The sequence below is a fragment of the Petaurus breviceps genome, unplaced genomic scaffold, assembly GCF_028583685.1.
Source record: "Petaurus breviceps papuanus isolate PSGF00001 unplaced genomic scaffold, PetGlider_PUasm1.0 179, whole genome shotgun sequence".
Lineage (NCBI taxonomy): Eukaryota > Metazoa > Chordata > Mammalia > Diprotodontia > Petauridae > Petaurus > Petaurus breviceps.
The window spans coordinates 2223668-2245408 of NW_027185779.1; the positions used below are offsets into that span (position 1 = coordinate 2223668).

The 21741-nt window shown below is 39.1% G+C and overlaps 2 protein-coding genes across 3 annotated transcripts in view; one reads left to right on the forward strand and one right to left on the reverse strand.

Annotated features, from left to right (window-relative positions):
• Nucleotides 1-2941, reverse strand: part of PTDSS1 (phosphatidylserine synthase 1) — a 69651-nt gene extending 66710 nt beyond the window's left edge. The window contains exon 1 of the mRNA XM_069086592.1: nt 2625-2941. Coding sequence (XP_068942693.1) covers nt 2625-2803 — 179 coding nt within the window. The 5' untranslated portion in view covers nt 2804-2941. The remainder of the gene's footprint in view (nt 1-2624) is intronic.
• Nucleotides 2942-3177: 236 nt separating this feature from the next.
• Nucleotides 3178-21741, forward strand: part of MTERF3 (mitochondrial transcription termination factor 3) — a 60050-nt gene continuing 41486 nt past the window's right edge. Inside the window, exons 1-2 of one of the 2 annotated variants that reach the window (XM_069086593.1) lie at nt 3178-3574; nt 19006-19350. In XM_069086593.1, coding sequence (XP_068942694.1) covers nt 19026-19350 — 325 coding nt within the window. In that variant the 5' untranslated portion in view covers nt 3178-3574; nt 19006-19025. The remainder of the gene's footprint in view (nt 3575-19005; nt 19351-21741) is intronic. The other variant, XM_069086594.1, reaches the window with a different exon arrangement.

Consider the following 21741-nt stretch of genomic DNA (forward strand, 5'->3'; position numbering starts at 1 on the left):
TACAAAGCAATTACTGGCAAATACAAACTTGTTAGTGGCTTGTGTTGAAGCACCTTAAATCTTTCTATTACTAAGTTTGGGGCATGTCTATGTAGTATATAAGATTACCACATGAGATTATTTGAACACTATTTCTTACCTACTGCTAAAGTATTTTTTAGAAATATTTTTCTCCTTTCTTTGTTATAACTAATCCTTGAAAAACAGAAAACAGTTTTTAAAGGAACTTACCAAAACAATTGTGTTAAATAGCAGTCCACCCAAAATCTTGTTTGAGACTAAGTATATAATATTGCAGATTCTAAGAAAGATACTATAAAATAACATGGATAGAAGAGAATGATTGTTTTTATGACATTACTGAAGAATTTATGGGGCAAAAAGATCTCTATGGCAGGATATCTGCTAAAAATGATACAAAAAATTACAATTAAGTAAATAAGGTAAAGCTGGTATAAAAAAATTACAGGACCTTAACCCTTATTTAACATAGCACCAGCTCCTCCCTTCTTAACAGATAAGGAAACAGACAACTGCCAACAAAGTTTATATTTATACAGCATCTTCGAGTTACAAAGCATTTTTTTGTACATTACATCCTAAAAATTTAGCTTGAAAAGAACACTGAAATCATCTAGTGCTAACTCTAGAGATGTATTAAATCCTTCCCTTGCTCGTTTTTGACAAATGGCCACCTAGCTAGAACACCGTGTATAACCTTGAATCATGCATGACTTTACAGAGAAAGAAGCTACTGAGGTTAAATACACTGGAAAACTGTTTAAGTGACCAAGCTGAGTTATGGTACATATGTTTTTACATAAACATCAAATTACTATTTGACGCCCTAAGAATATGATTTTTATCTTTTCCTGATGGAAAGTTTCTAAAAAAAAAAAAAGATGTCATGCAGTTTGACTTTATAGAACTCATAAGATCCTAGATACAGAGCTGGAAGAGTCCTCAGAGGTCATCTAGTTCAACCCCTAACTCTAATATGAATATGAAAGGTCCCAAAGGGTCCTAAGGACCCAAAATGTTAATTAACTTGCCCAAGGACAAACAGGCACCAGAGCTTGGAACTGAATTCAGGTGCCCAACTCTAATTCGGGGCTTTTTACATTACACAAAGATGCTTTCACCCTTTGAATGGGGGTGGGGTAGGGGGTGGCAGGGAAGAGATGCACTACTGTTTCAAGAATCAGACCTGGATTACATTGGCATGGGGAACTCTGGTGGAAAATCCCTCTACAAAGATAGATAAGAGGTTAAATAATTAAAAATATAGATATGTCCATCTGCATGTAGTGCCACTGACTTCATTAAACAACGATGACAAATTAACTCTAGCACCTGCTACTCTACTACTACAGCAATATAAGATCAAATTTAGCAGTATACATTAAAAGAGGGAAACTCTTTCCTGAACATAAGTTTCAGTAACAACAAACAGGAAGAGAGAGTTCTACTCTCTTGGGGCCTTGGGTGAACTAAGAGACAAGGAGATGATAGTATCATTTCTCCCTCTTAAAAACAAAAACAAAAACAACCCACTTCCATCATTCTCTCAGGCTCACTGGCTTCCTCACTATTAACCGATGTAAAAAAAAAAAAGAGTTAAACTGAAGTTAATATAAAATGTGAACATCTATTAACCTGATCAAAGCATTTTCTTCTCAGCAATATGCCTTCCTTACAGTCATCATTCAGCATCACGTATGATTTAGGAGAGGTGGGATGAAGTCAATGTGGGGTTACAGAGTAAGATTTCCCAATGTAGCCTGTATTTGGTAACTGCCTGATTTAAATCCAAACCATGAAATTTGTTCCCACAGCCACACCAGTGTGGGAAGAAGAGAGGACAAATCATAGACTCGTCCTTCCCCAACACACTTATATACAAATGATCTCCATGAAAGGCAGCAGATACCCACAAATGCCAAGGGCAACTACTCCATAGGCAAAGCGCCTCAGTCGGTCCAAGGAAAGAGAGACAACATCATGCTGAGACAAAATGGATCTTGTCTATAGGGTTTCAGTCTGCAGGCTTGTGGATGAGGCAGCTTGGAGGGAACTCTTTAAAGACTGGAGTGAGAAGTGTGGGGTGTGTCTGTAAAATAGAGAACTAACTGGGGGAGGAGGAAGGAAGTGAGGAAGGAAGGAAGGAAAGAATGGGAGTTCTGGAAATCCCCTCAAAAGCCCACCGCTCAAAGGAGGTCGGTTTGACAGCTCAAAAGCACAAGAATTCCACCTCCCCTTTTCCTTTCCCCCCTCCAGAGACCCAGCAGTAAACAGGAATCTCTGGAGAGCCTCTTCCCCCTGGGTGTGGGTTAGGTGGGCATGAGCCGGGCGTGGAGGGGAGTGTCTTCGAGGATGTCCTTTAGGGGTGGGGGGAGGTTAGTACAGGGCTCCCATCCTGGTCAAGCCCCGCCTCTACTCCTTCATCCCTCCATCCTCCACCCCCCCCCCGCCCCCCCCACCCCCCCCCCCCCCCTCCCCCCCCCCCCCCCCACCCCGGTGTCTTCATCCCCCCAGCTCTCCCGAGGGTGAGCCGCGGCCCGCTGCCGGCCGGCCCTCCCGCCTGGCCGGGGTCCCGGGGCCCACGCCGGCGGCCGGCTCCTCACCTGGTAAAGGCGAAGTACATGAGGCTGACGATGGTGAAGCTGAGCAGGGTGATTGTGTGCGGCCGGTAGAAGAAGTCGATGGTGATGTCCTCCACTTGCTGCTCGTTGATCATCCGGAAATGCAGCTTGTAATTCACATCGTCTTTGCTCAGGGTCCGGCTCCCTACACAGGACGCCATGACCCCCCCAGACCACCCCCCCCCCACCTCTCTCCGTCCTGCAGGAGCACCAGTGTCGGCGGCGGAGGAGGTGGGGGTGGCCGCAGCTGCCGCGGCCCGCGCCAGGGACCAGCGAGGGAGAGACCGAAGGAGGTTGGGCAGGTTGGGCAGGTTGGGCAAGCAGGGCTGGCTGGCGGGCCGGCGGGCAGGCTAGCGAGCGGCCGGCTGGGGCCGGGGGTGAAACCGAGCAGAGGCGGGAGCGCGCGCACGCGCGCGACCGAGCGAGAGAACGAGGGAGGCAGGGAAGCGATGACAGTGGTTCTGCTTTCTCTGCTAGGAAGGAGAGGGGAGCGTAGAGCCCTGAAAAGATCAATCAGGAGAAAAAGGGATTTCTGCTCCTTCAAAATTTATCTCTGGTCTCTTACCGAGTAAAATTTAAGAAAAGTAGGACGAAAGAAGGAAAAATATATTTCTATGTGTCAATTCTCCTACCCCTCCATTCCCTCTTCATTCCCCCCGCCAGGGCTGCAGATGGGTTCGTCCACTCCGGGCAGCCCACGTGGGGAGAAGGAGCGAGGCTGAGCTCCGCGCGGGCGCGGCGGACCTGGGTGCTGGTGAGGAAGTGTGGAGGATCCTGGAGGAGCCGGAGGAACTGCAGACGCCGCTGCCAGAGCCCTGGGGGGTCTCGGTGAGGGGGCGGGAGGCTGGGCTGTCCTTTCCCAGAGGCCCTGCCCTGGCTTTGTGGTCCCGGCTGTAGGAGAGCGGAAGAGGACGGGGAGGGATCTGCCGCAGGTAAAGTGGGGGGTGGGGTGGGGGTGAAAGTGTTTCTTCGGCTCGGAGGTGGGGGCCTGACGCTCCCACCTGCCACGGGCTGGGTCCACACTCTTGGATAAATGAACCCCGTTCTTGCCACAGCCCCTCTTCCTCCTTTGACCCTAATTGTCTGCAGGCAAAAAAGCTTGTTTTACTTCTAGCCTAACGGCGTAGTTTTGAATTTTGGGGCTCTCCTACTTTTTGCTGGGAACCCTTGGTACAGACTTAGAGGAATCCGTTGTGGGTAGTGTATACTTTTTTTTTCTTATGGCCCCTCCCCTTAATAGCAGACTGGTGAAATCTACGGACCCTTTCTCAGAATACTATTTTTAAGTGCACAAAATAAAATCAGATTACAAAAGCAACTAGTTACATTGAATTTAATAATTATATTGTTATCAGAACATTAAAAATTCCAAGTTCACGGACCCACCGAAATTTGTCCATGGATCCTCTAGTCGGGCAGCTCAATTTGTAAAGGGCCAGAGTATGGCAGACTTAAAATAGATATTAGAGAGTAGTTTATGGTCTCTGAATGACGAAGGTACTGTAACTTATTACACTCTTTAGGTGTTTGTGTTCATTCCCTAGGCGAGCGCCCTGGACGTTATCTATACCAATTGCTTTTTTCCTCCTCAACTCTCCAAGGTCTATTGTCTGAGAAAGGTATATATTTGAGGGGAAGAAAATGATCAAACGTAAAGGCAATATCTAGCTTGGCACTATGCACGCTACGTAACTATCATTGAATATTTTAATGAACTACAAAGTTAATTAAGGTTTTTTTTTCCTCCTGTGGAAATTGGTTCCCATAAGACAAATTATCAAGTGGAATTTATAAGCATTCTCAAAGGTATTTTACTTTGCCAAGTACTGTAGTAGCAAATTAGTTCCCAGGTAAGTATTAATTTAAAATGTACAGAGAGCATTAGATGTGGAGCTGGAGGGGACCTGGGTGGGAATCCTGGTTTTTGCTGTTAGTTTTACCTGACTAACAGAGATATATGGAGGTGTGTGGGGTGTTTGGAGGCCTAGAACCTCTGCTGTGAGAGATTATCCAGCCCTTTTCAGGGCTGCTCATTTTACCTTCGATGTTTACCAAATTCACCCAACTCTCTGTGGCTGTGAAGAAGCTTAGCATTCAGGTTGTCCACATCCAGGTAAACTGTCAGGAAATGGTCTAACCCAGTGTAGCAGCAAGCACCCTAGAATACCCAGGATGGCTGCTAGCACAGGTTCTTTGATCTGCTTTTCTAAAGGAAAGCAACTCAAAAAGGGTTAATAATCTTACTTTAATCAAACATATATCATTTACCTAGTTCAGGGGGAAAAGTCAGCACCCTGAACTTCAGAGAAAACAAACAGAAGTTAGAAGCAGACAAAAAAATACAGAGAAAATAGCACAGTTCAACAGACGGCTTCTAGCTTGGCTGACCATCACTTACATATAGTTAGTTACCAGAGAGAGAAGCACCAACATCTGGGTTTTCAAAACTGGGGGTGAGGCTCAACAGCTATCCAGAGTCTCATCTGGCCAAATCACACAACTCTTCCTATAACTGAGGCCCAAAGCAAAATCTCACCTTAGAAGTGCATATAGCCTCCAGGGTCAGAGAACATCACAAAACTCTGTGACCCACTTGACTACAAAGTAACAAAAATTGTGCCTTTGTGAAAAATAATCTTCCCACCACAGGCTTCATGTGACCACATTCAGCCTTTTAGGGGGCAGAGTTTGTTTTCAAATCAGTGAAGGTCCTCAAATTCACTTAGGTTTATAAAGGGGCAGGGAAGATATTCAAATTCCCATTTCTATTACTCCCACTTCGAGGGTAACTGACAGGCCTAAACCCATCAGTTTTGACATCTCAAAGTTAGGGGGATGTCTACCCCAAGCATGTAAAGACTCCCTCCTCTCCTCTCCCCAATTCACTACATCCCTGGGCATCACCAGATGTCTTTACTTTTGTCATGCCACTGGACTTTGGTGACTCAGGAAGAGAAAGTGAGGCTGACAACTTTTTGCAACTCTGCCTCATATAAATTCAATTTAAGCACAAGTCATTGACCTATAATATCATTGGTCTTCTTTTAAAATGAAGGATAAACAACAACCTGAATAATTAGGGGGCAAACCAGTATCTTGTGAGTTCCTTGAAAGTAGGGATTGTGTGTTTGCTTATGTTTGTATCCCTTGCACCATATCACTGTCCCAGAGACTTAACAAGCTTAATAAATGCTTTTTTACTTGAACTTCTGTGACTCCAGCTTCCCCTTGTGTAAAATGGAATTGGATTAGATGATTTCTAAGGTCCTTCCCCTCTCTGTTCTGTGATTGTATTTACCTGTGTCTTATCTTTTCATGGTCTTTGTCCATTTCCCCTATTTACTGATAGACTTGAGATCTAAAGAGATCAGGAACTTGGTGATAGTTAAATAACCAGCTAGTGGCAATCAAGATTAAAATCCTGTGTCCCTTATTTCAGGGCCAGTTAGTTATAAGATTACAGATAGCTGGACTGAATTGGGAGGAGTATTCACATAGTCTGGTATTCACACATTTAGATGGATACATACATTTGTTAAGCACTTGTTATGTGTCAGACACTGTGTTAGCTATTAGTAATATGAATATAAGCAAAAAGAAAGACAGCCTTTGTTCTCAAGGAGCTTACATTCTAGATGACATATAACAAGGAGCAGAAAAAGGTGGGAGGTACTAAGAACTAAAGTTCAGAAGAATTTTGGGGAGTAGTGGGTCGAAGGAGGTTCGCAGTAAGCATATTGTGAGTGCTTCCTCAAATGGACATTTGGGGACAACTTGCCAATCAGAGAAGGAGATTGCAGATCAATTTGAATATGGCCACTGGGGTTATTTTATTTGAGGGAGGGTGGCTAAGTGCTTAGTAGTAGCACTTCTAGAGCTAGGATGTGGTAGATCCTTAATCCTATCTGTAAATAAGGATCTAGCCTCCTTGAAGAGGGGAAAACTGAAGTCCTAAGAGGTTGTGACTTGTCCAGCATCATACAGATAGTAAGTAGCAAGTCTGGTCTTTGAATCCAGATCCATGGCACTGTGGCTTAAAGGGTACTGGATTTGGAATCAAAGGACCTGGGTTTGAGTCATGGCTCTGCCTCTTAACACTGTGTGACCTTGGGTACTTCACAGCTCAATTTCTTCATCTGAGAGGCTTTTAGGTGGCACAGTAGGTAGCACACCAGGCCTGGAGTCAGGAAGACTTGAGTTCAGATGCAGCCTAAGACACTAACTGTATGACTCTGGGCAAGTCACTTAATTTCTGTTTCATTTTCCTCATCTGTAAATGGGGATACTAATAACACCTACCTTCTAGGATTGTGAGCATCACATGAGATAATAATCGTAAAGCACTTACCTCAGTGCCTGGCACACAGTAAGTGCTATATAAATGTTAGTTATGATTATTATCCATATAGCAAAGGAACTGTACCCTTATGAAGAAAGTCAGTGTTCTGACTCCAAATCTCTGATCTCTGATCCTATGACCCTGAAATGTAGAATTCTTTCTTCTCTTTCATTCAGATCCTGGAAATTAAAATGGTCAACAACTTAATTTTATGATGAAGAAACTGAGGTTCTTTAGAAGTTAGTTTACTTGTTAAAATTCACACAGCTAGTTAACAGAATTGGGTCTGAAACTCAGGTTCTTAATGCTTTAAGGTAGGTTTAAGGAATAGAAGACAAAAAAGACATAGAAATATGAATATTCGGGTAAAGAGATTTGGGAAGATTCTTCACTGCTGAAGATTTATGAAAAAAAAAAATAGCCATAAATAAAGTGTTGTGTGGTAGTTGGTGTGCTGACCTTGAAATCAGTGAATTTAAATCCTGCTTCTGACCACTGTGTTATAAAAGTGATGGTGGCCTGCCTCTTGACTTTGGAATTCTGCCTCAACTGAGCAAAACACTGAGCTCTCCAAGACTCAGGCCACTCTCTAAAGCTAGTTAGAAGTAAGTTACTGATCTACTGATTTTCCACATCAGCAGTTTACACTGATAAAATCATAGATAAGGATAAAATTTCAAATTTTGTTTAAATCCTACCTTAATGATAACTACTGCTATGAACTTGGGCAAGTCGTTTAACTTTTTTAGACTGCAAATTCTTTGTCTGTATAGTGAGGGGGTTGGTTGATAGCATCTGGAGAAACCATCCAGCTCTAATCCTAAGTAAATTCAGAGTATTTCTCAAGTACTATAAAAATGTTTCTGTGATCTTATGAGTATGAATGATCCCTCCCATGGTGCAAATTATAAAGCAGTCCCTGCCCTCCTATCCCTTTTAATCTTGTCACAATGCTAAGGGATACAGTGGATAGAGGACTGGACTTAGACTTGGAGTCAGGAAGTTTGAATCCTGCTTCAGACATTTACTAGTTGTGTGACCATGGGCAAGTCACTTAAATTTCTGTTTGCCTCAGTTTCCTCATTTGTAAAATGGGGATAGTAATTACACCTACTGCCTAGGGTTGTTGTGAGGATAAAATGAGGTACTGTAAAGCACCTTTCAAACCTTAAAGCATGGTGTTAATGCTAGTTGTTGTACACAAACTCCCATAAATTTAGTAGTAGTGGTGGCCTTCCTATACTTTCTCTGACATCATGAAAGTAGCAGTGGAACACAATGAATGTTAATGGGTTATCTTTCTCACCTGCCATATGGGTAGCCCACTTTCTTTTTTTTTTTAAGCAATTGGGGCCAAGTAACCTGCCCAAGGCTACACGGCCAGTCATCTCTGAGTGTGGTGCAGAGTATCTGAGCCCAGATTTGATCCCCAGGTCATCCTGACACTGGAGCTGGTGCTCTTACTCACTGAGCTACCTGGATGCCCCTAAGCATTGGGGTTAAGTAACTTGCTCAAGGTTACACAGCCAGGTGTTTCTGGGTGGGTGCTAAGTGTCTGAGCCTGGGATTCGATCTCCAGGTCATCCTGACACTGGAGCCGGTGCTCTTACTTGCTGTGCTACCTGGCCGCCCCTTCAGTCATATATTTCTTTGATAATGTCAGTCAACAAGTGTTTATTTTGCCTTTATTATGTGTAAGCACTGAGGATAAGAAGTCAGTCTAAATATGGTCACTGTTCTCAAGGAGGTCACTTGTAACAGAGGAGACAACATGCAAATCATGTATATATAATAGATATTTATAATGAAAATGGAAGGTAAACTCATAAGGGAGTAGAACCAAATCTGAAAAAGACCTCTGCAGATGGTGGGATCTGAGCTGAGTCTTGAAGGAAAATAGGAAAGTTAAGAGAGAGAGCTGATCCAGGAGAGTCATTGCAAAGGCATTGAGACCAAGTCTTGTGTTTCACAGGTAACACACAGGAGACACTGGAGTTTTTGGATTCCAGCCTCTAACAGGCTTGCTCTTGATCTGGTCAAACAGGAAGGAAGACAGCCTCAGAAGGGTTTACAATCTTACTTTATTCTAGTCTTCTCAAGAGGATTTGCTGATAATGGATCACCAACTCCTACAGCATTCCCTAACAACCCTTTTCACTGGGGCCACTGTGAAGGGGGAGCAACTACCCCATGTGTCTCAATGCGGTCAATTGAGACAGGTACAGCTTGTACACTCCCCTAAATCCCCTCAAGCCTTGACGGGAGCTGGTTAAGGCATGCATAGATTCCCCTGTGGGTTCCCCATGGTTTCCCCACTCACTGACTAGTACCCACTTGCTTTATAGGATAATAGACAAAGAAGGCATCTTGCCAACATTAAGCTCACAGATTAACTTTAGCAATATTGTCATTCTGCTCAATCTCAGTAAATATCACATTATGTCACCCCTTATCTCATGACACAGCCTCAGTAGGACTATCTGTCACTATGATTCTAGGAACTACTAGCTAGAATCCTTGGAGCTGTTCTGGGAGTTACTATCTTAACACCTGGAAACTAGACATTGCCATGGCCATGGATCCTGAGAAACTGAATTCTAAAAGGATAACAAAATTTTCTTTAGTTACGGGCTGCAAATAGGTCAGTATAACTGGATCATAGAATATATCCAGAGGAGTAAATGTGAAGATAATGAAAACATAGATAGGAAGGGACCACATTGTGATGGACTGGGTTTTTTTTTTTTTAAGTTTTCTTTGATAGCTTTTGGGTTTTTTTTTTTGCATAAGCATAGTTTCCCTCAGTATCCTTCTCCTCCAGAGAGCCATCCTAAGTAACAAACAGTATTTTTAAGGCAAAAAAGAAAAAGAGGACAAAGTTAGCAAGTGTTTTGAAAAAGTCTGAAAATGTATGCAAAGCAAAAACACTTAAAGATCTCCACTTCTGCAAAGGGGTAGGGTGGCACTACTTACCACTTCTTTGAGCCCTGCTTGTTCTTTGTAATTTTGGAACGTTCACTTTCTCTTTTTGTGCATATGTATGAATGGTTGTTCTTTACATTTGCATTTCCATTTTTATTGTGTATATACTGTTTTCTTGGCTCTGCTTACTTCACTCTGTATCATTTCATGTAGATCTTTCTATACTTCTCTATATTAATCACATTCATCATTTCTTACAGCACAATATTTCATTGCATCCATATACCATACTTTGTTTCCAATACTTTGTTATTACAAAAAAATGCTGCTGTAATTATTTTGTGTATATGGAGACTTCTATCAGTGGCCTCCTTGTAGTAGAAGCTTAGTAGTGGAATCTCAGGGTCAACGTTTATTGACATTTTAGTCACTTTATTTCAATAATTCCAAATTCCTTTCCAAAATGGCTTTACTGATTCACAGCTCCACCAGCAATATACCAATGTGCTTATCTTTTTATTTTTGTCGATTGTGAGTGAGGTGAGTTGGGTGAAACTGAAACTTTAACTTTTTTTTATTCTTAGTGATTTAGAAAGTTCTTTCAGATAGTTAATAGTTTGCATTTCAGTACTATTTAGCCATGTCTTTTGATAACTTATCTTTTGAGGAATAGCTTTTGCTCTTATATGTGTATTAATTGTTTATGATTCTTAGATATCAGGTCCTTATCAGATAAGTTTTTATATGAAGATTTTTTTTTCCCCTTTGACTTCTTCCATTCTTGTGGTAGGTACATGAATTTTTTTCTTGTGTGTGCATATGTGCACAAGTTTTTCAGTTTCATGTAATCGAAGTCAGCTGTTTTTGTCTGATTAAGTATGTCTACTCAAAGCTGTGAAAGGTGTATGATCTTCTTCTCTCCCAATGTTTTATAGTATAAAATTTAATGTTAAGGTCATATATCCATTTAGAATATATTGTGAAATATGGTATAAGATGTTTGTCTAAGCCTAATTTTTTTGCTGGACATCTTTTCAAAGTTTTCCCAGTTTTTTTTTAATCACATGGGAAGGTCTTTCCGATTAGATACGTTGTCCAGTTTATCAAACACTGGATTTTTGAATTCCATTGTTTCTGATTCTTGTTTGTTTAATCTGTTCTGTTGATCTACTCTATTCTTTAGTGCTAAATAGTTTCAATAATTCCTGCTTTATAATGTAGTTTGAAACTGGAAGTGCTATGTCCCTTCCTCCTTTTGTCATTTCCCTTGATATTCTAGATATTTTGTTCTTCCAAATGAATTTTGTTATTTTATCAAGTTTTGTAAAGTATCTCTTTGATAATTTGCATACCATTAAAAGTGTAAATTAATTTTAGTAGTGTTGTTATTGTTATATTGGCATGACCCTGCTATGACCACTAAATATTCCTCCAGCTAAAACAACTTAAGTTTTTTATTTCTTTAAGGAAAACTTTTAATTGAATCTCTACAAATGTTTTGTGTGCTTTAGTAGATCTATCCCTAGATACTTCATTTATTTTGCAGTTATTTGGCATGGGATTTCCTTTTCTATTATTATCTGAGAGGGCCTTTAAATGCCAAACATAGTAGTTTTACATTTAATTCTAGAGCTGATAGAGAGTTTATTTATTGGGGTGGGATTAGCGCAACACATTTGGCCTGCACTTTAGGAAAATCACTTTGGCAACTGAATGGAGGATGGATTGCAGTGGGGATAGATTTAGGTCAGGGAGACCATTGTAGTGATACATGTGAGAGATAATGACATCCTGTACAAAAATGCTTTCTGTGAGTTTAGAGATTAGGGTATAAAAGAGATGTTGTGAAGATAAAAATAACAGAATTTGACAGTACATTGGATATGTGAGTGAAAGCTGTGGTAGGGACAATAATGAGGCCCTCGAGCATGGGTGATTGGGAGAATGGTGGTTACGTTGACAGTAATAGGCAATTTAGGAGGTATGGGGGGAAAAGATAATGAGGTCTCTTTTGAACATGTTGAGTTTCAGGTGTCTATGGGACATATAGTTTGAGATATCCAAAAGAGAGTTGACAATACGTCATTAGAGGTCAGGGCATTGATGGATATGTAGTCACCTAAATATATTCCTTGGATATATAATTCTCAGAATCATCTTCATAGAGGTAATGGTTGAACCTGTGGGAGCTAATGACATCACTAAGTGATATAGCATAGAGGGAGAAGTGAAATAGGCCCAAGTCAGAACCTTGAGGAACAATCTGTGCTTTGTGTGTGTTACATAAACGAAGAACTAACAAAGGAATGTGAGAAGAAGCAGTCAAGCAGGTAAGAGGGAAACCAGGAGTGAGCAGTGTCCTGAAAACCTGGAGATGAGAATATATTTGGGAAAGAGTGATTTCCTGTGTTACTTGCTGCAGAGAAGTCAGGATGGATGAGGACTGAGAAAAGGCTAGTAGATTTGACAATTATGAGATCACTGGAGAGGAGAGTTTCCTTAGAGTTATGGGGTTGGAAGCCAGTGAGAGGTACTAAATGTAGATAGCTTTCTCTAGGAATTTAGACAAGAAGGAATATAGGATGTTATCTAGAAGTAATGGTTGGATCAAATGAGGATTTTTTTAAGAACAGGGCCTGTCTTTGATTCCAGTTCTTTGGAGCTCTTTAGAAAAAAAATATATATAGTAATTTGGTAGGGCATGGAGATCACAACTGGGAGGGATCAGGAAATGCCTTGCTAGAATTTGAACTGAGCCTTCAAGGAACCTAGGGTTTCAAGGAGGTGAAGTTGAGGAGGTAGAAAATTCTAGGTGTTTGGAAATAGTTTGTTCATAGTGAGAGATGGAATGTTACATAGAAGGGACAGTTAATGAGATTGACTGGAATGTAGAAGTACATGGTATGGGGGCAGGGAGAGTAATGTAAAAATCATTTAGGATTTTGGAATCAAAAGAGGAAGGGCTGGTTGCTGGTTACCAATTAAGAACCTGTTGTCAGTAATTAATTTGAGAAGAACGGATGTGGGCTTGAAGGAGGGTGGTAGGTGTGTGAGCAGAGAGAAGGGGATGGGTGAGAGATATTTTGGAGGTAGAATTGACAAGATGTGGCAACATATTGGATGAGGCATTGAGTGAAATTAATTGAAAATGACCTCAAGACCTAGGTGACTAGAAAGATGGTGGTGTCTACAGATATTCTGAACCTCATGAGCATCAAATTTTCTAAATAATGGGGATCTAGATCAATACAGCTACATGTAGTAGGTAATGCAGTGCTCCTTTCATTTTACATAAAAAGAATATGAGGCAAAGAGGTGGTAAAATATGGTAGGTTGAACAGTAATGACACTAAATGTCTAAAGTTGGTGTTCTGACCTTTTTTTGTGTGTCATATACCCCTTTGGCAGTCTGGTGAAATCTTATGGATCCTTTTCCATAGTAATGTTTTTAAATGTATAAGTTAAAATACATAGGATTACAAAGCAAACCAGTTATATTCAAACAAAGATAATTTTTTTTCCAACCAAATTCACAGGCTCTCTGAAATCTATCCATGGAAACTTGGACATCTATGGATTCAAGGTTAAGAACTCCTAGTCTTATGACTCCTACCCACCACTTTGACTATCAGTGCTAGACTATTAAATATTATATGTAGAGGTGATTACTTAATGGATGGGGTCAGTCACCAATAGATCAGAATTTTTTTCTAAATATCTCAGGACAGTTGTCTAACTCACATCAGCATCACTCACTGCTAGTCTTAAGTCTTTGTAAAAAATCAGGTAAATAAATAATAAAAAATCGAGGTAGTTTGTACCTACAGAAAAGCTTGGGGATCTCTGATACACTACAGTAATCTTTGGCTATCTTCCTTCCATGGCATCATAAACCACCAAACCAACACTACTGTTTCAGGAAAGGACTATCAGTCAGTTGACCAGTGACTCTACTGCTGATGATTAGCTTCCCAGATCGAATCACCCATCCATAGCTACCACTATATGTATTGTCTTTTCCCTTTATGATTTAGGCTCCTTGAAGTCGGGAATTTGCATCCTTTTTGTATTTATATCTCCAGGGCTTGGCACTGTGGCTAGCACATAATAAATGCTTCTTAAATTCATTCAATTAGACCTGTTCTACTTGAAAAGAAAAGGGACCAAGATGGCAGAGAAAAGGCTGGGACTTGCCAGACCTCTCCCAGATTCCCCTCCAAACAACTAAATAATGCCTCAAAACAAATTTTGAAGTGGCAGAACCCCTGAAAGGAAGGGATGAAACAATTTTCTTGCCTAAGACAACTTAGAAAGTCAGCAGGAAAGGTCTGTTGCACCAAGGTGAGAGTTAAGTTCACTTGCGCACAGGCTGCAGCAGTATATGGCATGCCATAAGAAATCAGCATTAGGCCTTGGGGGGTGACTGAATCAGCAGTGGTTAGCAGCAGCTTGCCGAGCTTGAGTACACAGATGATAAGGGGGTCAGAAGATTACAGGAGTCCCTTTGCTGGCCCCAGATGCAGGACTCTGTTGCGTCATTCATACTCAGATTTGGGTTGCAGTCCCATAGCAAAGAGGAGCACTAGCACACCAGAGCTGGTAGCTGCAGAGAAGCAGGGACTTCCAGGGTGGGAAAGGTTCTTGTGGTTGCTTTCAGACCAGGAGATTAGTAAACACATCCCTCAGATCATACCACCTTGAAAGAACTGAAAGCTTACAGCCCCCTCCACCTGCCCCCAACAAATTCTGAAAACAGCTACACAAAAAAAACCTGAAGCTTGAGACAGTACCTGCTCTACCCCAGGAGCAGAGCTCAACTTTAATATAAAATTAAAAGTTAAAAAAAAAAAGAGAGGCTGGAAAAATAAGCAACCAAAAAAAAAAAAAGATCCTGAGCCTAGAAAGTTACTGTGGTGATAGGGAAGATTGAAACACAAACTCACAAGAAGAAAACAAAGTCAAAACTGCAATATCAAGAGGCTCTAAGAAAATTGTGAATTGCTCTCAGATCCTTGGAGAGCTCTAAAAGTATTTAAAAAATCAAATAAGAGAGGTAGAAGAAAAGTTGGGAAAAGAAACAACTGTGATACAAAAAGATCATGAAAAAGTCAACAGCTTGGTAAAGGAAGCACCAAAAAATACTGAAGATAATAATACCATAAAAAAACAAACTAGAAGAAATGGTAAAAGAGACAAAAAAATCCAATGAAGAAAATACCTTAAAAAGCAGAATTGACCAAAGGATGTGCAGATAAATAAAGGGATAAAATAAAAGGATGTGCAGAAATTCACTGAAGAAAAGAACTCCTGAAAAATTAGAATTCACCAAATGGTAAAAGAGATACAAAAGCTCTTCTTTAAAAATTAGAATTGGCCAAGAAGAAGCTAATGCTCCATGAAACATCAAAAAGCAATAAAACAAAATCATAAGAAAAAAAAGAAAGTATGAAATGTCTCATTGGAAAAACAGCTGACCTGGAAAATAGATCAAGGAGAGACAATTTAAGAATTATTGGAGTACCTGAAAGCCATGATTTTAAAAAAAAAGAGAGCCTAGACATCATCTTTCAAGAAATTATCAAGGAAAACTGGCCTGATATGCTAGAAGTAGAAGATAAAATAAAAATTGAAAAAACCACTGATCACCTCCTGAAAGATAAGATAACTCCTCTTTCAGGAGGTGATCGGTGGTTTTTTCAATTAGGGATATTATAGCCAAAATCCAGAGCTCCCAGGTCAAGGAGAAAATGTTGCAAACAGCCCGAAAGAAACAATTCAGATGTTAGGGAGCTGCAGTCAGAATAATGCCAATATTTAGCAGTTTCTACAATTAAAGGATCAGAGGGCTCGGAATGTGATGTTCCAGAAGGCAAAGGAGCTAGGATTACAACCAAGAATCAGTGGGGCATCTAGGTGGTGCAGTAAATAGAGCACCAGCCCTGGAGTCAGGAGGACCTGAGTTCAAATTTGTCCTCAGACACTGACCTTGGGCAAGTCACTTAACCACAATTGCCCTGCCTTCCCCCTTCACCCCACCTCCCCCAAAATTGCTTACCCAGCAAAACTGAGTATAGTCCAGGGGAAAATAATGGATGTTCAAGCATTCCTGATGAAAATAGGAAATTTTGACTTTCAAATACAAGACTCAAGAAAAGCATAAAAGGGTACACAAGAAAGAGAAATAATAAGGAATTCTGTAAGGTTAAATTGTTTATATTCGTCTGTGAGAAGATGATAACTTGTAACTCCTAAGAACTTTCTCAATTATTTGGATAGGTAGAAGGAGTCTACACAGACTGAGGGTGTGAATGTGAGTTGAAAATTAATGGGATGATAACTTTAAAAAAAATTTAGGAGTGAAAAAGAGGAATGCATTGAGAGAAGAGGGAAGGGAGAGGTAAAATGGGGTAAATCATCTCACATAAAAGGCACAAAAGAGCTTTTACAGTGGAGAAGATGGGTGGGGTAGAGGTAGGTGGGAGCACTTGAATCTTGCTCTTCACACAATTGGATCAAAGACACAATAACACACTGAGTTGGTGGGCCAGTGAGTCCATCCCCCTCTTTTTACAAAAGTGGACATGAATAGGTGGTAAGTAGAAGATCTAGGATCCAAACCCTGGTCTTCTGACTCAAAACCAATATTCTTTACTTTGTACCTTACTGCTTCTAATGATAAAAAAAAAAAAATAGAAAAAAATCTAGATTATAGAAAATTCAAAAACATTTGCAAAAATAAAATCAATTTAACTGGAATCAGAAAAAATATAAAGTGGGGAAAATCTTTTAAATTACTGATAAAAGTAATATTTAAAGTCAATAGGGAAGGGACACATTTATATGATTTAGAACAATGTCACAAAGGACAAAGGACAAGCAGGTAGACAACTCAGTGAATAAAGCTCTGAGCCTTGGGATCAGGAATGAGTTCAAATTTGGCCTTAAGTATTTACTGGCTGTGTGACCCTGGGCAAGTCACTTAACCTCTGTTTGCTGTAATCCAGGAGAGAAAGAAATGGCAAATCACTCCAATATTTTTGCCAAGAAAACCCCGTGGACAGTATGAGCATTATGTAAGATCAGTTTACAGAAGATTAAATTATGTAAGATCAAAGTTTACAGAAGATTATATAAACTTCCAATAATATCCTGGAAAATAGTCAAAGTCACTAATTAGAGAAATTTAACTTAAAGCTACATGGAAGTATCTGCTCACACTTATCAGGCTAGCAAAGATGTTAGAAAATGGTAAAACTGTTGAAAAGGCTATGGGAATAAGGTTTACTAATTGATTATTTTCGAATAGGGAATTATTTTACTTGTTCAGGAAAGTAAAGAGAGAATAGTCACTAAGTTTTTTGTATACTTTTGCCCAAAGATTTCACTACTGTAACTATATCCCAAGAAGTGTGTTGAGAGCAAGGAAAAATGCTTCAATAGAAAAATATTCATAGTAGCATGATTTCATATTATCAAAAAAACAAGAAGCATAATGTGTCCACTGGTTAGGCAAATTGTGTCACAATGGAATTATTATTATACCATATGGAATGAAGACTGGATTCAGATTCTTTTAATACTAGCTGTGTAACTATGGGCAAGTAACTTAATCACAAAGCCTCAGTGTTATCTCCTGTTAGTACTTTTGTTTCATGGCTTTGTGGTCAAATTTTGGTTTCATTTCCATTAAAGTCTTTTTATTGTTAAAAAAAATGCATGTGGCCTCAGAGTTTACAACTAGCATTAATTTTGCAATTCTATAAAGAATCTAGAGAAATGTGGAGATTTTATGTGAGGTGTTAGAGTGAAGGAAGCAAAGCTCTATCAAAGAAACTATGGCAGTCAGACATTTATTTAAAATCTACTGTGTGACAGGTACTGACAGCAATAATGTAAATAATAGCAACAGGGAGGGGCAGCAATACAATTTCAGTTTAGATTATATCAGCCAGAAATGTCAGTTCATGATATATTTACTTTAAGAAAAAGACTCTTGTCTAACCATAGTGGCCTTTTAAACTTACAAATGTCTCAAAAAAGCATTTGTTATTCTCATAAACATCTTTAGAAAAGGAAAGATTTGCGGGGGTTGAATAGCATCTTTCTCCAATTGTAATCTCTTTTACTTTATTTTTTTAGTTAGAAATTTATATTTGTTTACTGCCAGATTCTTGCTTATTGCTGTCATTTCATTATCCTTGCCAGTTGTGATCTTTTTCATTAAAAGCTACATTATTTTTCTCCATCTAATTGCACCCCCTGTTACTAATGTAACAGGACTCAACAGAACTGCTTTTGTTATGATCAATTCCTGTTTCAGAAAACAGTTTTATCCTTGAAATAATCAAGTGTTAGCTCAGCTCTATGGATGAAGCAAAAGAAATAGCACTCACTGTTCTACATGTAGTATAATAAATGTTTTGATAGTTCATATAAGGCAAAGATGATTTCTTTGTGTTTCTATTTTAACAGCTTTTATAGTCAATAAAACACATTTCAGTAATACAGTGATATTCAGGCTCACAATCTGCTGCTTGAAGATTGAATTTCAGGACACTAAAATGTCCTCATGTTTCTGTCTTCCTGAAATGTGAATTCTGAATTAATACAAACTCTCAATTGATAGATATATTTGATACAATTATAGATATTTGTCTTAAATGTTGTGTGTGTTATGTGTTTCTCAGTCCTAGGTTCTTCATCCACCTGCATCTTGCAGATTTCTTTCTTCCTCTTGAAGCTCTTGGTTCTTTCTGGCCAAGCAAAAACCTATGTTGGCCAGTTTGGTACAGTGGAAAAAGGTTAGAGTCAGGATCTCAGTTCAAATGTGCTTCTTAAACACAAACACACACACACACACACACACACGCACATGTTTGGTAAAGTGACTTAGGTTTCCTGGAGCTTAGTTTTGTCATCTGTAAAATGAAGGACTTGAACTTGTATTCCTTTCCAGCTATAAATCTGGGTCAATTTTTTGTACTTTTTGAGGGGCTGATTTTTAATAAGGACTTATTTTTTTCTACCTTGAGTATGTTGTTTTACTTGTTTAAAATTTTTTAGCTCTTTTTCTTTACTTCTATTTATTTTATGCTTTTATAGATGCTAACATTATATGGAAAATGGCTCTGCCAGCTCAGCAGATACCCAAATGGTTCTACACAATAAAAATAAGAAATTTCATCACCATCATGCAAATCAGAAATCCGTTAACCAGACCAAGAAAAACAGCTTTACATGGACTCTTGGCACTGCCTCAGCAGTCTTCTGGCAGTTTTTTCCATTGGGGATTTAAGAACTACAGGACTTCTTCATTATGGAATAGTTCTCAGACTTCCAGCTCAACTAGACAAGAGAATATTTCTGTACAAGACACTCACCCTCACCTTAATGAAGAACAGCTCAAGACAGAAATAACCAACTTTGATCCACAAATATTGCTAGAAGGTAATTCTGAAATTTGGGGCATGCTTCTGTTTCTGAATTCAATTGGGGGGGGGCAGTGTAGAAAACTACCTAGTCTGTTAGATACTACACTAGACTATTGCTCTATGCTAACAGTCTGTACTATACTAGTAGGAAGTAGTATACTTTATGCATAGCAAGGAAAAAAACGAAACTATAATGCTGCTACTAACCATAACTTTTAAATAGCTATACTATCATGGAATGCTTTTTAAAAATCAGCTCATAGATTTTTGTATTTGTTTATGAGACTGCTTTTGACCTTCTTTCTAGTAACATTTACAAATTTTATTTCAGTGTTTAGATTGGATTCTTAAAGCTATAGTCAAACTGGGTTTGGAGAGGTTTGTGGAAGATAACTTGGAATTCTTGTAATTTATATTCATTTCTTAAAATTGTATGAATTTTGGATTTGTTGTTTGTTTCATGATGTAATTCATGTGTGATATAGTGGAAAGAGCACTGATTGGAGTCAGAAGGCCCCCATTTTGAGTTCCAGCTCAGTTACTCTATGTATAACTTTGAACAAGTCACTTATGCTCTTTGTGCTGCAATTTTCTCATCTGTGATCTGTGGAGTTTGAATTACAATGAGCTCTGAGGTCCCTTTAACCCATATATCTATGCAGGATCCTGAGAATAGAGTGTATGGGCTACTCTGTTAGAGTCTTATCCCTCCCAAGTTGGCATCAACCCATTAATGAATTCTCTTTGTATCTAGTCTAGCTCCCTCTTTTGTGGGAAAAGTCTTATACTTGTTAACCTCATGTGTTCAGTGATCCTTCTTTGCTTCTTTCTTTTTGTCCCAAGCTTCTACCCTCTGACCTCTTGACAAAAGTCAGGAATTCCTTCTGCCCCATCATATCTTTTTTTCTTCTTTGTTAATTGTTAATTATAAAGAACAATTGTTCTTTCAAATAACATCTCATTTTTCCCTGATAACCTGGAGGATGGAGAGCTATTCTTCAAGTCAATTTTCCATCTCTTTAGAGGAAAGAAACCAGCCTTTACTTTAGAGTTGGGGTTGACTTGTGGAGAATCTTGAGTGCCAAAATCAAAAATTTAAATTTGGTTCCTTTAGGCATTGGGGAGCCACTCAAGATTTTAAATAAAACAGTGACATTATCATAGTTTATAGATCTAGATCTGGCAGGGACCTTACAGACCATCTTTATTCTAGCCCTTTTATTTGAATTACTGAATTGGAGAAGGGATAGTCTTGAAGCAAGAATATGTCTTAAAATAGTCTAGGCAAGAAGAAATGTGGTTTCTGCCAGAGCTGTTTTTGGAGGAATAGAAAGGAGAAGCTTGATAAGACAGATTGTAGAGGCAGAAAAGATGGATGTGTGGGAAGTGAGGGAGGAATCAAAGCTCGGAATTCTGGGTTTATGGGAAAGTGGGAGTACCACTGGAAAGATAAACTTGGAGGAGATTTTGATAGGGAAATATTTTTTATGAAATTATTAGGAACAAGATAGATAATGCTTGACTAAATTAGAATTTTTTAAAAATTCAGTACAACAAAAATAGAATGATTACAGGAAAAAGAAAGCAACTGGTGAGAATAAAATGTTTACAGCAAATACAACAGATAAAAACTTGATAACTAAAATATAAAAGAAATAAAAATGCACAGGGGTACCTCTAAGCCCATGATGAATTACAGATTGTGAACAAAAATTTTTATTAGTTATTTGAAAAAATGCCAGTCTTACCAAAAAGCAGAGATGTGAAAATTAAAACAATTTTGAAGGACTACCACAAACTATTGAATCACAAAAATAGGATAAAAGCAACAACATTTTTTGCTGGTAGGGTTTAGAGAAACAAATCAAGAGAACCATTTTGGAGAGCAGTTAGGCATTAAGTAAAAGTTTTAATGAAGACCAAGAACAGGTATGGATGAAGTAAGGGCATTTGAGAGGTAGGACAAGAGATTGGGCTCAGAGTGAAATTGCAGAGTTTACATCCTGGTGGTGTTGAATTTATTTGTGATGATAACATCTAAAGTTTGACCACAATAATGTGGTGGCTGGGGTTATAGAAGAATGACATTAAGAACAACTGAAAATAATTTTTCAACTTTTTCATAGAAGTATACTATGAATGCTAAGCATTCTGTATTCTATCCAGTGAAAAATGAGAAGTAGTCTGTGTCTCACAGTAGGGAAATGGTTAAATAAATTGTGATACATTAAGGTAATATAATGTTGTAATGTCATTAAGAAATGCAAGTATGAGGAATATAAAGATATCTGAAAAATATTTTATGAAATAATACAAATTGAAAAATGTAGAACCAAAGAACACAGTGTACACTAACTAGAAAAATGAGAAAGTGAGTGGACAAAAATTCCTGAAAGGGCATTTGGGA